The sequence below is a fragment of the Camellia sinensis genome, chromosome 3, assembly GCF_055761805.1.
Source record: "Camellia sinensis isolate YWXY chromosome 3, ASM5576180v1, whole genome shotgun sequence".
Lineage (NCBI taxonomy): Eukaryota > Viridiplantae > Streptophyta > Magnoliopsida > Ericales > Theaceae > Camellia > Camellia sinensis.
The window spans coordinates 141632736-141646541 of record NC_138963.1 but is presented as its reverse complement, the minus strand read 5'-3'; the positions used below and the strand labels follow the sequence as shown (position 1 = coordinate 141646541).

At 41.9% G+C, this 13806-nt stretch overlaps 1 protein-coding gene across 1 annotated transcript; it reads left to right on the top strand.

The window, feature by feature from the left end:
* The first annotated feature begins 8269 nt into the window (after positions 1 to 8269).
* LOC114305290 (uncharacterized) lies at positions 8270 to 11671 on the top strand. Its single transcript, XM_082921054.1, has 4 exons — positions 8270 to 8356; positions 9425 to 9613; positions 9704 to 9794; positions 10815 to 11671. The coding sequence occupies exons 2-4, from the start codon at positions 9500 to 9502 to the stop codon at positions 10904 to 10906; spliced, it is 297 nt and encodes a 98-aa protein (XP_082777180.1). The 5' UTR covers positions 8270 to 8356; positions 9425 to 9499; the 3' UTR covers positions 10907 to 11671.
* Positions 11672 to 13806: the final 2135 nt, after the last annotated feature.

The following is a 13806-nucleotide window of genomic DNA, read 5'->3' as shown; positions in this document are numbered from 1 at the left end:
AGGTACCAAGCCCGACAGATCGGGCCCTCAAGCAGAATCCGGAAAAGCGAGGTCTCCTCCGCACCAGGGAACCGACCCCGCATCGCCGCTGGCATAGGAGCCCACGGCCGCCAAGTGATCTGAAAATGACAGACAGTTTGTTATCTACTGTTATTGAAATATACAGTTGGAAAGCGGAGCTTAAATGAACTGAAAGTAAAGCATACCTTCGCGGGGGTGATGGTGTCGAAATATCGGCGGAAGAAGCCGAATGTCTCCCGTGGTCGCCGGGTGCATCTCCCGTCGAAGCGACTCGAAAAGGGGACGGCCAGGGGAGTCTCCGCAACTGGCACGGGGGCAAGCCTAGGAAAGTAGGCGTAAACCCACAACTGCAAAACAGATGTCAGTATGACCATCAGATAAAGCAAAAATGGCAGAGCCGTATGTTGTGCAGTGTATTGTGTAAAGTGTACAGTGTGAGCAGTGTACAGTCAGTGTAAAGTGGAATGTATGTGTGTGCCGCATGTACAGTATACAACAAGTATAAAGCAGACCGCAGTGTGTGCAGTGTACAAAGTGCAGAAAGTACGAGACAGAAATGAAAAAGCGGAGAAGAAGTGTACCTCCCAAGCCCACCAGTAACCTCCAAGTAGCTGGCCGCTGCCGTGCGAAGCCGAGCTCATGTACCCGTAGAGAGTGGACAGAGCCGCGCCGCCCCAGTCATAGTGTAAAATGTCCCGGACGTCCACCAGTGCGCTGAGAAGACAGAGAGGCACGGTGTTCGCACGGTCGGCGAAGATTGTAGTCCCGAACAGGAACATGAGGAAGCCGCGAGCATACCTCTCCACGTCCTCCTGGGTCATCTGCGCCTCCTCCTCCAATGCAGGCTGGACCCGAAACTGGACCTCAAACCAGGAATATCGAACGAAACCTGGGCGAGCTAGGGGTGGCACCTCTCCCAGTAGATAGACCTGAGCGGCGGTCCACTCATCCATCGCGATGTCAAAAGGGATCAGATCACCCCCCACCCCGATGCCTGTGAGCATCGAGAAATCATGAGGGGTCATCGTCATATCCCCTGCAGCAGAGAAATGAAAAGAATCGGTGGTGTCCCACCACCTCTCCGCCAGAGCGGCAAGGAGAGGTCTGCATGTGGACAATCTGGAGAGCCCTCGGCAGAAGGTGCCGAAGCCCGCCCGGTCCACGATGCGTCAGACTGCGTCAGGGAGCTCATCATACCACTCCCGTGCACCAGTATTCCCATGCCCGCGAATGGTATGGGAACCCTCCTGTAAATAGAAAATAACAATTGCAAGACAACATTCAAAATGCAGTTTTGAAAAAGCAGATAAAGCATGTGTGCAAGTTTGACAAGTTTCAGGCAAATACCGGGTGCCGGTGTGCTTGCAGTGAAATACGTGTGCTGTGTCAGCGTGTTTGGGTGTTCCAGAACAGATATAGCATGTGTGCAAATTCAACAGATTCAGACAAATACCGAGTACCGATGTGTTTGCAGTGAAAAACAGTGTGTGCCGTGTGTTTGAGTGATTCGGGGTTAGTGCAGTGTGTGTGCATGTGCCAATCTCAAACAGATGTCAGTTGTATGTATGTTTGCAGTCAACTACAGTCTACGGTATATCAGATTTCAGCAGTTAAAGAATACAACTAACTATGACAGTTTTGTATCCTACATTGCGAAAAGTAAAGCAGAAGACAGAGAATTACCTCGGAAGTGCCGAATGAAAAGTGGGAGGTAGGCTCGTGTAGTAGTAGCTCAGGCGCCACATGCCTCTCGAAGCTCCGGAATTGACGCAGGCCGTCGGGGGGCAGAACATGGACCGCCGGTCGGTAGGTCGCCGGGTCGAGCGGGCGCTCGCTCAGTGGTAGGAGCTCGACCCCGGGATCCATCTCGTGGTTCGGGGGAGTCCCGCCACGTGGAATATCGTCCGCCATATCAGGAATGATGAGAAAATGGCCGGAAGAAGGAAAACCGGGCCGGAATGCGAAGAGTCAACTGAAAAGTAAACTCCCAAGAGGGTCGGAAATGGCCGGGAAGGCTGGAATGTGAAAAGGCACAGGAATGAAGAGGAAAGTGGGGGGAACAAACCCCGAAAAGGCGAGAACGCCAAACGAGGCACCGAAACAAAAATGTGATCGTTGAAAATGTCCGAAACGCGAAGAAAATCGCGAATCCGACGACGAAACGGGCGTAGAACGCGAAAAAACGGGCGAAAAATGAAAGAAAAACACTCTAGAGAGAGAGGGCAAGAGTTTTCGGCGGTGGAGAAGTGAGGAATAGGGTTTTGAAATCCTATTTTAAAACACCCGAAGTGAAAAGTTGAAACTGCCCCGATTCAGCAACTGTTTGTCGGTCGGCAATGTTTTGTGCCGGCCGGCACTTTTTTGTGCCGATGGAATTATTTTTCAGCCGGTGGACAGCCGGTGGCCTCCCCTCCCGGCCGATGATGTTCCCACAGCCTTTTTTAGGCCATATGAGGAGTTTTTGGTCTTCATAGCTCAAGAAAGTGCAAGAAAGTGTACCTCCGATCGTCAACCGGCCTCCGTTCTGACTTCGGACTGCATCTGCCGTGCATAGCACTCCAACCCATGCAAGGTGTATCCTTTTCGTATCCTTTTGACTTTTATAAGGTCCAAAAGTTGCCCCATGTATATCGCATATTCGTCGCACTGTTTTGTGCATTTCAAACCGTCGCACTGTTTTGTGCATTTCAAATCGTCGCACTGTTTTGTGCATTTCAAACCGTCGCACTGTTTTGTGCATTTCGAACCGTCGCACTGTTTTGTGCATTTCAAATTGTCGCACTGTTTTGTGCATTGTATTTCAATCGCGCTGTTTTGCGCATCGCACTGTTTTGTGCACCTCACTTGCATCTTGCATGTATCCATTCGTGCTATCTTGCGCATCTCACTTGTACTTGTTAGTACATTGCATTGTTTTGAACACAAACCGGCTTCGCGTAGCGTATAAGTCCAATTGTCAAAATCTTTTTCGCATCTTATGAGGCGTGCGTGTCTCATTTGTATCATCTTACATTCCGTATGGCACGCGTGCCGTACTTGTATCATGTGCATCTCAAAAAAAATATCATAGTGCATTGTCATGCATTTCCATTGTAGCTTGCATGCATCCATTGCATTTTTCCTAGTAGTCGCATCGCACTGCATTGTCATGAATTTTTGTAAACATCCATCCCATTGCATATTTGTAGATATTGCATTGTAGATTGCATGCATTCACTGCATCGCCTTCCACCTATGGTTTGCGCCTTTCCAGGTTGAGCTTGGTCCGGTATGTGCCGTTACTTTTCATGTTAAAACACAGTTCTGCATGTGTATCGCGCCGATTCCACGCTGATATGTTGGTTGAGGGTTGCGGCACCTTTTCTGTGTTACACATGACTCGTATGTGTACATGCCTTTCCTAGGCAAAATTTGGTTTGGCTTGCGTGCCATATCCATTGTATCCATATCCATTCCATTGCATATTTGTAGATATTGCATTGTAGATTGCATGCATTCATTGCATCACCTTCCGTCTATGGCTTGCGCCTTTCCAGGTTGAGCTTGGTCCGGTATGTGCCCTTACTTTTCATGTTAAAACACAGTTCTGCATGTGTATCGCGCCGATTCCACGCTGGTATGTTGGTTGAGGGTTGCGGCACCTTTTCTGTGTTACACATGGCCTGTATGCGTACATACCTTTCCTAGGCAAGATTTGGTTTGGCCTGCGTGCCATATCCATTGCCATCTTCCTAGCATATCCATACATATTACATTGTAGTGTAATTTTTGCATCCAGCATTAGGATCGTAGTCCTTTCTCCAGCGGGTCGTTTCTCCACTTATGTCGATTCCACCCAATACTTGTTCTTGCGTCTGTCTACAATGCTCATAGTTCAGTTGGCCGTTCTATGGTAGACAGACTTGTTATCTCCATCAATCTATTTGACATAGGTGTGGTTTCGAACCGCTCATGATTGGATCATGATTCAAATGCTTTGCATGTAGCTTGCATTTTTTCAATTACATTGCATCTTCATTTGCATTGTTTATACATTGTTTTGTATATATTGCATTTCGTTTTGCATCCACATTTGCAATGTCATGCATGTTGCTAACAATATTGTACCTGTTAAGTTTGTTTTCTTTTCAGGCACGATATTGTATGTACGGTTCATTTGAGGTTGGTGCAACCAGACGAGCCGCACAGGTATTGTATCCTCCGAGTGAGACGTATTGAGAATTGCATAATTCTCTTACATCCTTTCTGCATTGTAGTGTAGTTCGGTGTATGCTAGCTTAAAACTGTCGCATGTTTGCTTCGTTACAGCTTTCTTTGCATGATCATAAGTTATGCTCGGCTTCGTGCATTGTCTTGCATTTTGCCCCTGCCTTCGGGCGCATATCTTGATTGTCTTGCATGTTTGTCTAAGTCTTCGGCCTTGTCAAAAATGGGTCGTCTCTGGGCTTTGACATTCACTCCCGTCATTGTTATGACTTTCAAGTTCTGTCAAAGAGGGGCAACTGTAGACACCGTATTTTTGACCGTCCTCAAGACTTGGACGTCACCCTTTGAACACTCGGTGATTATCCACGTTTGTGCTCGTTTGGAGTTCCCGGAGGTCTCGGCTCGCGCGCCTTGCCTCAGGATCCCCGAACTCAACCGTTTAGTGTCTGGTTTTGCACCAAACACTTGCATCTTGCCCTTGAGAGGCAGGGTGGGGCTTGTAGACCATCCCCACCCACCACCGGTAGTGGCTAGAGGCCACCGGCCGATGTTTGCTGCCACCGACAATTTTTATTGCCGGCCGGCACTTTTTGTTGCCGGTCAGCACTATTTTGTGCCGGTCGGCACTTTTTTTGGCCAAGATGGCATTTTTGGCCGGCCGATTGCTGTTCATCTGCTTTTGCAGATATTTTTAGACAGCTGTCTTACTTTTGCATCCCTCCATACACGTGTATGGAGGGATCTCCCTCTTGTAAAGCTTGTTTTGTAAGCTTTACAAGACATATAGAGAGAGGCTCTCTTGGCTAGAAAAAAAAAGGTTAGAGAGTTGAGATATTTGGAGAGCAAAAACAGCCATTGTTGAGCTCTGGTTTTAGGGTTTGAGTTAGATACATTTTCTATCTCTCTTTCCCTCTCATTTTGTACACTAGGTGTTTTGTGTCTTACTATTGCATACAAACACCTAGTGTTTCACCTTCCTTTGGCTCTTGAGGTTCTAAAGGACTGGTTTTGAAGTTTTAGCATTGGATTCAAGCTAAAGGAGGCCATTGGAGCACCATTTGTGAAGAAGGCTTCAAGGGTGAGAATCTAGTCCCATTTTCCCCCATTTTTGCATTGATTTTCTACATATCTTAGAGCTGTTTTTGTGCTTATTGTATAATATAAAAAAGTTCTATTTTTAGGCCCTCTTTATTGTTTATTAAGGGTGTTTCTTGGTTTGAGGGTTGTTGACCCCTCTTAGGCCTTGAAAGGCCTCATTTTGTGCCCTTTTGTGTGAACTCCTGGGATTTTGGTGTTGGGGTCTCTTCACCACTGAAATCTTGAGGGATTTCAGTGGTGAAGATGATGCCTTGAAGTCCCAAGAAGGAGAGGGCCACCCCCTCTCCTTGTTGTCCTTGAAAAGGGCATATTTTGGCCTCTTGAGAGAGCATTATGCTTGAGTGTGTGTTGAGCATGTTTGGGCTGTTTTTCATGCTTATATATCCATGATATAACATGACTTGAAGTTGGTTTTGGTACTCCATGCATGCTTAGCATAGTTGCCATGCAATGCCTTGTTTATGCCTTAATATGCCTTAGGTTGTTAGCCTTTGTTGGAGCATGTTTTAGGCTTAGTCTTGTGAAGATTTTGTGCATATTTTGCCATGTTTTAGGTCTGTCCATAAGTGTTTGGGTTGATTTTGGCATGCTTGATATAGCTCCTTTGTACTTGGGCTTGTTGGCCTTGAGTATGTGCATGTGTAGCATGGCATCTTTGCATTGTTTTGGTGATTTGGGATCATCCTATATGCCATTTCAGTCCCATTTCCATGCTTGTTTGATTGCCTTGCATGCATCTTTAATGCCTCTTAAGCTTGTGTAGCAATGCTCCATGTTTTGGTGTTTATGCATGCCTTTGTTTTTGAGTCACTTAGATGCCATCTAAGTAGTCCTTTAGCTTTGTTTTAACATGCTAAACCTCTGATTTTGGTCCTTCCCTTCATGCCATGTTTGGTCTTGTTAAGTGTAGTTCAATGCCCCATTGATTTGCTTTGAACACTTAGGCCATTTGGTGCATGCTTGGCTTAATTTGTTGTTTGATTTGGCACCATGTATTAGCATGATTTTTAGAGCTTATGTTGCATCCTTTTAGTCCATGAATGCCTCTTTCAAGTGTGCTTGAATGTTGCTTGCTTTGTGCTTAAGTGTTGGCCTTCAATTAGGTACATGTGTGCATATGCTTTGGTCTCCATTTTTGGGCATTAATGGCTACTGTTTTAGGCCTATTTAGAGTTGCCTAATTCATGCATAAGTCCATCTTTGCGTCCATTTGCATGCCCCTATGTATGCTTGTATGCTTGCATAAGCTTGCCCCCATGCCATGTTGCATCCTTAGCCTTTATGCTTAGGTTGCATTGCATTTTGCATGCATTCCTTGTCCCTTGATTTGGTGATAGGCATTAGGACTTTGGTTTGATTTGGTTTGCATGCATTTGAAATCAAAGTTGCATATTTGGTTCTTTGGGCCATCATGCATGGAAATGCGTGATTGGTGGTCCGAGAATCGAGGCACATGCCCCTTTGAGTCATTACAATGATAAGGGACATGGTTGGCGCATATATGCCTTGAATTGTGCTGTCATGCTTTGCCTTGCCCTCTGTTGCTGTCATTTGCAGATTCTGCAGGAACATTCTGCCGACCGGCAGTGTAAGGTGCCGGCCGGCAATCATTCCTCTGCCGACAACTCCATTTTGTGCCGATGGCCACACACCAGTGCCGGTGGTAATTCCACTCAGCCGGTGGTACTCCCCAGTGTCCAGGGATGCAATCCTGAGGTTTTGACAGCCTCCAGAGGAGTGAAGGAAGGAAAACAGAGGCAGCCTATGCATGGCGGCGCGTTTCCCGAGGCGATTTTTCTGTTTTAATTAATTTATTTAATTCGTTAATTAAATTAATTTGTAATATTAATTAGCTTGCGTAGTTAATTAATTTGTAATATTTATTTGGTCCCTCCGAGCGAGGGCAAATTTGTAATAAGTGTGTGTGGGTGGTGTGTATGTCTTCCAACCTCACTTCTTTCTTCCCTTTTATTTACCTGCTTACGATGGTAGATTAGGGCATGTTTAAATTAGCATACCTTATACTATGCATGTGTGCATACATGCATTTGTATTGCATGCATTAGGCTCGGTACATCACGGTAACTGCATTTGTACTTCAAATTCTAAACTGAATATGTGATAGTTGTGCATTCTCACATGCCATGTTTAGGATAGCCGAGCCTATTCTAGCAACACTTGGTATGCGATGCATTAGGCACTTAACATGGACTTGGATCATGCATGTTCGCTAACGAGTTCTTTTTTTTGGCACGGAGTACGATGTAAGTATTTCCGCTTTAGCATATCGCATGAGTGTGAATGTTGCCATGACAGCATGCTTAACATGTGACTAGATGCTTATGTGTTATAAACTGCTTGGATGCCTGTGGGTGAAGGTTGGATTGTTTGAGTTGGAAGAACTCAATGAAATCCGTGTTTTAGCCTACTTGCGAGTAGCAAATCCAAAACCTTTTTCAAAACCGAACGGATATGCAATGTTTATTTCCAAATTAGGCAATCTAGTCTATACTTGTTTGCTGCGCGCATAACATAGTAATTCTAGGCTAATAAATGGAATAAGAACACATAAACGTTTTCAAAATCGGATATCATGGTTAGTAGAGGCCGGTCTTCGGACCGTGCGAAAGGGGGTGCTCATAGCTGACCTTCCCTGATCGTACCCAAGCTCCCGAGCCGAGACAAACTCCGTTGATGACGGACATGTGGCCTTCGGCACCGAGTCAGGGTTTCCTAAATTTCCCCATTTTAAAAATATTTAGGTGGCGACTCTGTATCTGGCAAAGCAGTCCATGTTTGGCACTACTTTTTCAAAAAAATCTGTTTTCTCAAACGATTTGCCAGATTTGGACTCTTTGGTTCAGATGAAGACCCGCGACAAACAAAATCGCGAGTCCGAACTGTAGTAGCGAGGTCCCCCTCCGCGGGACGCGTCTACACAAATCCTCCTGGTGCAGAGTCCTTACCTCTAGCAATTGTAGTCTCTCAGTCCACTTTTTATTTGCGAAGGCTATGGGGTGAAACCAGTGAGGTATGTTGTTCAACACAAGTAACTGTGTTATGGTGCTGGACTTTGCAATTATTTACCTATTTTAGATGGTGGAATTGGTTTTAATCATCGTAAAGTTTTTAATTTCTTGTTAACTCTCCAACTCAACAATGACCATATATGATTTCGGAAGTCCTAATAGAGTAGACATTGTTGTTTAGCGAGTAAATATCAAAAAATAAAAAATAAATAAAAATTCATCACATGTCTAAGACCATGGCATATTCTACTTAATAATTCTTTAACTAAAGTTTTCTTATCTTTGAAATGTTCTTTTCAAAGGCTTAATGGATATTACTCTTATCATCATTTTTTGAAATTGTGTGAAACCTGTTTGCAAAATTGTACTTTTCAAGATTTGGTTATTTTTTAATGTGTGATGCTTAGATTTGTTAAGATTGGTACGGTTGGGTTGGCTGCTTGTAGATTTAATTGGCTTATCATTGTTGGTGACAAGAGAGTGAGAAACCCTCACATCGTAAAATACTAAAAATTGAAATAAGTGCAAAAAGAAACCGTCTCATACTATGACATTTCCATTGATTTGGCATGTGTGTAACTACTCTCATAACTCCAATCATCTTATGGAAAACATTCTGTAACTTTCATGATTTGACAATGAAGCCGAAATACTTGGTAACATTCACAGTTGGTTTGGATCAGAGGAACAACATTGATGCAGCAGTTAAAAAGGTTACACAAATGGACCATTCCATTATATGTATTATTTTTATGATGTTGCAAGTAGAGGTTGGTAATATTATTTTACTTTTTGATAGTTTTCTGAGGATTTTCAAATTATGCTTTTTCATTATGATGGTTGGACAAGTGAATGGCATCAATTTGAGTGGTCAAAGAGGTGTTAGTGTAAGAAAGCAAACAAAATGGTAAGATGCTTTAGTATTTACATATTTTTGGTGTTATACCACATTTTCCACTATACCATGTTTGAAAAGAGAACTCATAAAACAGAGATATGATACCCTTTCTTTATTGGGAAATGAAATAAAGAACTGATTTTTTGTTCATTAATATTGCATCCTTTCGTAGATTCAAACGACCATTATAAGATTTGCTACCAGTTGTGTTTCTGCTGAGTGGAAAAAATTCATCAAAAACAAGAGGATGGGAGCTATTGAGGAGTTGGTGGAAAAAATTCATCAGATTGAGGAGTTGCCACTGCAAGAATTTCATGGCCACACTAGTGATGTCTTGGATCTGGCCTGGTCCAAATCTAATGTAAGTTATTGCTTGCTTGCAAAATACCTTTAAAATTTTCCCATTTGTTTAAAAAAACATAATAATGTTTTTGAGGTCAATTAGTTTCAGTGTCTTCTTTCATCATCGAAGGATAAAATTGTTCGTCTATGGCAAGTGGGCTGCAATGAATGTATTAGTGTTTTCCAACACAATGACTATGGTTAGTATTGTTAGCTATTTGTAATTCCTATATAAACTATTGATTCAGATCATAATATGTATATGTATCTTGTTGAATCTATTGTCTTTTGAGTGTTATTAAAAATTAATATATTGTTTATCTTATCTTTATGGTATCAGTGACATGCATTTAGTTCAATCCAGCCAATGAAAATTACTTCATGAGTGGCTCTATAGACGGAAAAGTTCGAATTTGGGGAGTGACCGAGAGACAAATTGTTGATTGGGCTAATGTGAGAGATGTAGTAACTGTTATATGTTATCATCCATCATGCTTGCTATAGGTATGATTTGTAGGTAACACAATAAAAATACTTTCTTTTTTTTTGGTGTCATGTGTCATGTGTTAATGATGAAATAAAAAAAGCATACCTACAAATTCATTTGATGAATGAATGTGTTAATAGTTAGGATTTGTATAGTCAAGTTAGACAACCATGGCTTTAAATTTTTATTTTGTTAATGGTTAGGATTTGAATCTTTTTCAGTTAATTGATTTTGAAATTCATGACTTAATCGGTTGGAATTTTTAGTATCATACTGTTCAATCTTTAATTAATCTCATTAGCAAAGGTCTTTTTATTTTCTTAGAGTTCTCTGGTTAGTTGTTGTCAATGTCATCATTCTAGGTTAGTTTAATTGAGTCATTTAGAACCTTTCGATTTTTTAGCAATTTGTTTAGCTTTATATATTCCAAACCTTCTTTCTTTTAAGAAATTTGTTTCATATTGGGTCTTTTTTATTCCAATTTTCATCCAGATACTTTTATTAAATGATTTGGTAATTGTAGGAGAGCTTAGGCAGCATTAGTTTTACAAAGACTTTTAATGGCTCCGACATTAAGATAAGCTTAGGCATCATTAGTTTTACAAATCAAGATAAGTTTCTTCAATTTGATTTTATTTTAGTCTCATGTTTATTTTTATTTTTTTGCCCTTTTTTGATTTAACTGCTATATGTTGTGATGGGTTTGGTGTGATTTTGATTTAACTTTTTTTAGGTTGCTGTGGCGGATTGGCCGTTCTTCTCTCTCTGCTTATTCTATCACATGTAAGCAATTCACATCGTAGGGTTTTTCATCCCCAAACCTAATTTATGACCTTTTATTTATGTATTTAGATCAAGGTGACAATGGCAGTGGATCCTTCTAATGTTGAATCTTTTTGGGTTATTCACTAATTTGAAAATTGCTTATTTATTTGTTTGTTTGCTAAACAATAGAATCATATACTTCAATTCAATATTAGTTGGCAAACATAATAATTGTTCTTTTGTTTAATTTTTTCTCAAATGTAGTTCGTTTAAGACTAATTATTTATGTTGGTTATTAATTTTGATTTTTTTGGGTTTTTATTAGTTGGTGCACTCTTTTTGAATTACATTAGTTGGTGTACTTTGCTTTGCTTTTGTTGAATTTTTATTTTTATGCCATTGGTATATGGTATGTGACTGTGTGGTGGGGGAGGGGAAAAACAGAGAGTTGTGTGTGGCAGTGTGATGGGGGAGGGGAATATAGTGAGGGTGTTGGTTGTGCGACAGGGTGTTGGTTGTTCGTTTGTGTTTGACATTCACTAGCATAAGGCACCTAGAATCCTCATCTTCATGTAATTCGGTATTTTCAAAATGCAGCTTCTCTGTTTATTACTATGTGCATACCAATTGGAGCAATTATTATGTTTTTCCTTTTTTAGGCCTCGAGTACTATTTTATTTGATCAATTGTTCATATTTACTCTCTTTATATGTTGTCTACTCTATCTTTAAGCACCATTATGTTTCTGCTTTATATGGACTTTGAAGGAAGCAATGGAGCAACCTAAGGTTGTGGGTATTCATTCGTCTTCATATTGCTGGCCCTGTTTGGATATTCAGTGTTTTTCACTGATGAGTTGTATATGCTTTGTTTCATTGCCTTTTCTTTGTTTGGTTGCTGAGAAAACTGGGAAAAAAATATTAAAGAATATAAATTTGGATTGTTTTCTTTTTTCATGCACTTGATTTTGCTGTAATTTCAGTTCTAGCATTCATTTGAGATTCAAGTTCATGGCTGATATCACTCCATCTCATTAACTGTGGTTTGTTTGAGGGAATTCTGCTTAGTATTGAAATGACAAAGATGGGTTCAATCTCATGAACAGGACAGTTGATTGGAAGTGTTTATGGCTAGACTTCAGAATGAAGTTGCCTACATATCCCAAACATGGAAATCAAGCCTTACGTAGTTCGGCTCGGGTTCACTCGTGTATTAACTCTCTCATTTTGCGCTCTTACTTTTGCCAAGGCCGCCCTTTCTGGGTTTTCAACCTTGCGAGCTCAGTTTTTATAATTTTAAATTTTCTATGCTCTAATTTTTGCCTAGGTCGCCCTTCCGGGTTTTCGGCCTAGCGAGCCTCTCAGGGATAATATTTCTTTAACTTGTCCATGTTGATCGGTTGGGAGAACTCTAGGCCATCTAGATTCATCAGAACGACAGCTCCACCCGGTCAGATAGACTTGATGATGTAAGGACCAGTCCAATTTGGTCTAAACTTGCCTCCAGAGTCGTGGATGGGAGCTCGGTCGTCTTTTAGCAATACTTTCTTCTTTCCTCCCTTCTGGGATTTGGCATTCTTGCCAGCCTTCATTGATTTGCAGAATGATCCATCTTTGGCTCTTCGAGCACGACTGATATTTTTGCCCCTAGTTCGAGGGGTGCTTCTGATCTAGCTTCGCAAGCTTCCTTTGATAACATCTGATCTTCTTAATCTGACTTTTCTTGCCCCTAGTTCGTGGGCTATTTAAAATCTGGCCTGACAGGCCTCCTTTGTGGTTGACCGTTGAACATTCTGAATCCAAGTTCAATTTGAAAGCAGAAGGGGTCGAGTCTCAAGGCTGAGGGTGATCTTAGGTTGCGCAATCTCAAGAGCGATTCCACACAGGTCTTCGCAGGACGACGCAAAACATTTTTTGAAATCTTTTAAGAAAGCGACTAGTCGCTCGTGCTGAAGACAATGTAGAACCAATCCGGATCAAGCCAGGATCCTTCTTAGTACTCACATTAACACGCATGATCTCATTCATTAAGGGCTTATCAAGCCTTTCTTTCTCTCAATTGATCAAATTTTGCAAAACTCGAGGAATTCCTCCCTCTTTGTTTTCATCACAATGTTAGAAATTTTTTTTGAGAAAACTTATGTCAAATGCAATGATTTAAAGACACAGAAAAGTAAGGTGAAAAGTACTGCCATTTCATTCAAACTTTTTGGCACAACTGGCTCACAGCAAAAACAAGCACAAAAGCATGAAAACCACTGCTGTTTCATTCAGATCTTCTGGTGTAACTGGCTCCACTGCAGAAACAGACTCAAAAGAAAGTGAAATGACAAACACAAAACAAAATAGTGATATCCGAGGTAACACTCCTAGAATTACCCGACACCTATACAACAGGACTGACTCGATTCAACAAGACAAACCCCAAACAAAAAGACTGACTCAAAACAATGAGACAGACTCAAAACAACACAACAGAACTGACTCAATACCCAAGCCAGAACATGAAATAAACAGCATTCGTAAATGCTCAAAACAGTGCGTGTCATACGCCACATCTGGAGTAAACTGAGTGTCGCCCGCAGGTGGATCAACCCCTGATCACATCACATTATCCTCCAGATTCACTAACCCAGTGACGATAGACTTTGCTGAGCTTGGTGGGAGGACGACCCCGTTGTCAAACAAATCCTGCACTTCGTGGCGAAGACAGAAGCAATTGTCGGTGCTATGACTGGTTTGTTGATAGTACGCACGATACTGGGTAGCATCATGACCAAGTTGAAGATGACCAGGGAGAGGCCGAGGCTCAAGAGTTTTGAGATGGCCTTTTTCAGCAAGGATTTGAAGAGCCTTGGACAAAGACATATAGACGGCACGGAAGACCTTGCGACCTCAGGGTTGATACTTCGAGGTTTGTGGATTTTTGCTGGGCGCACTAGAAAAAGGGTTGGCAGGTAC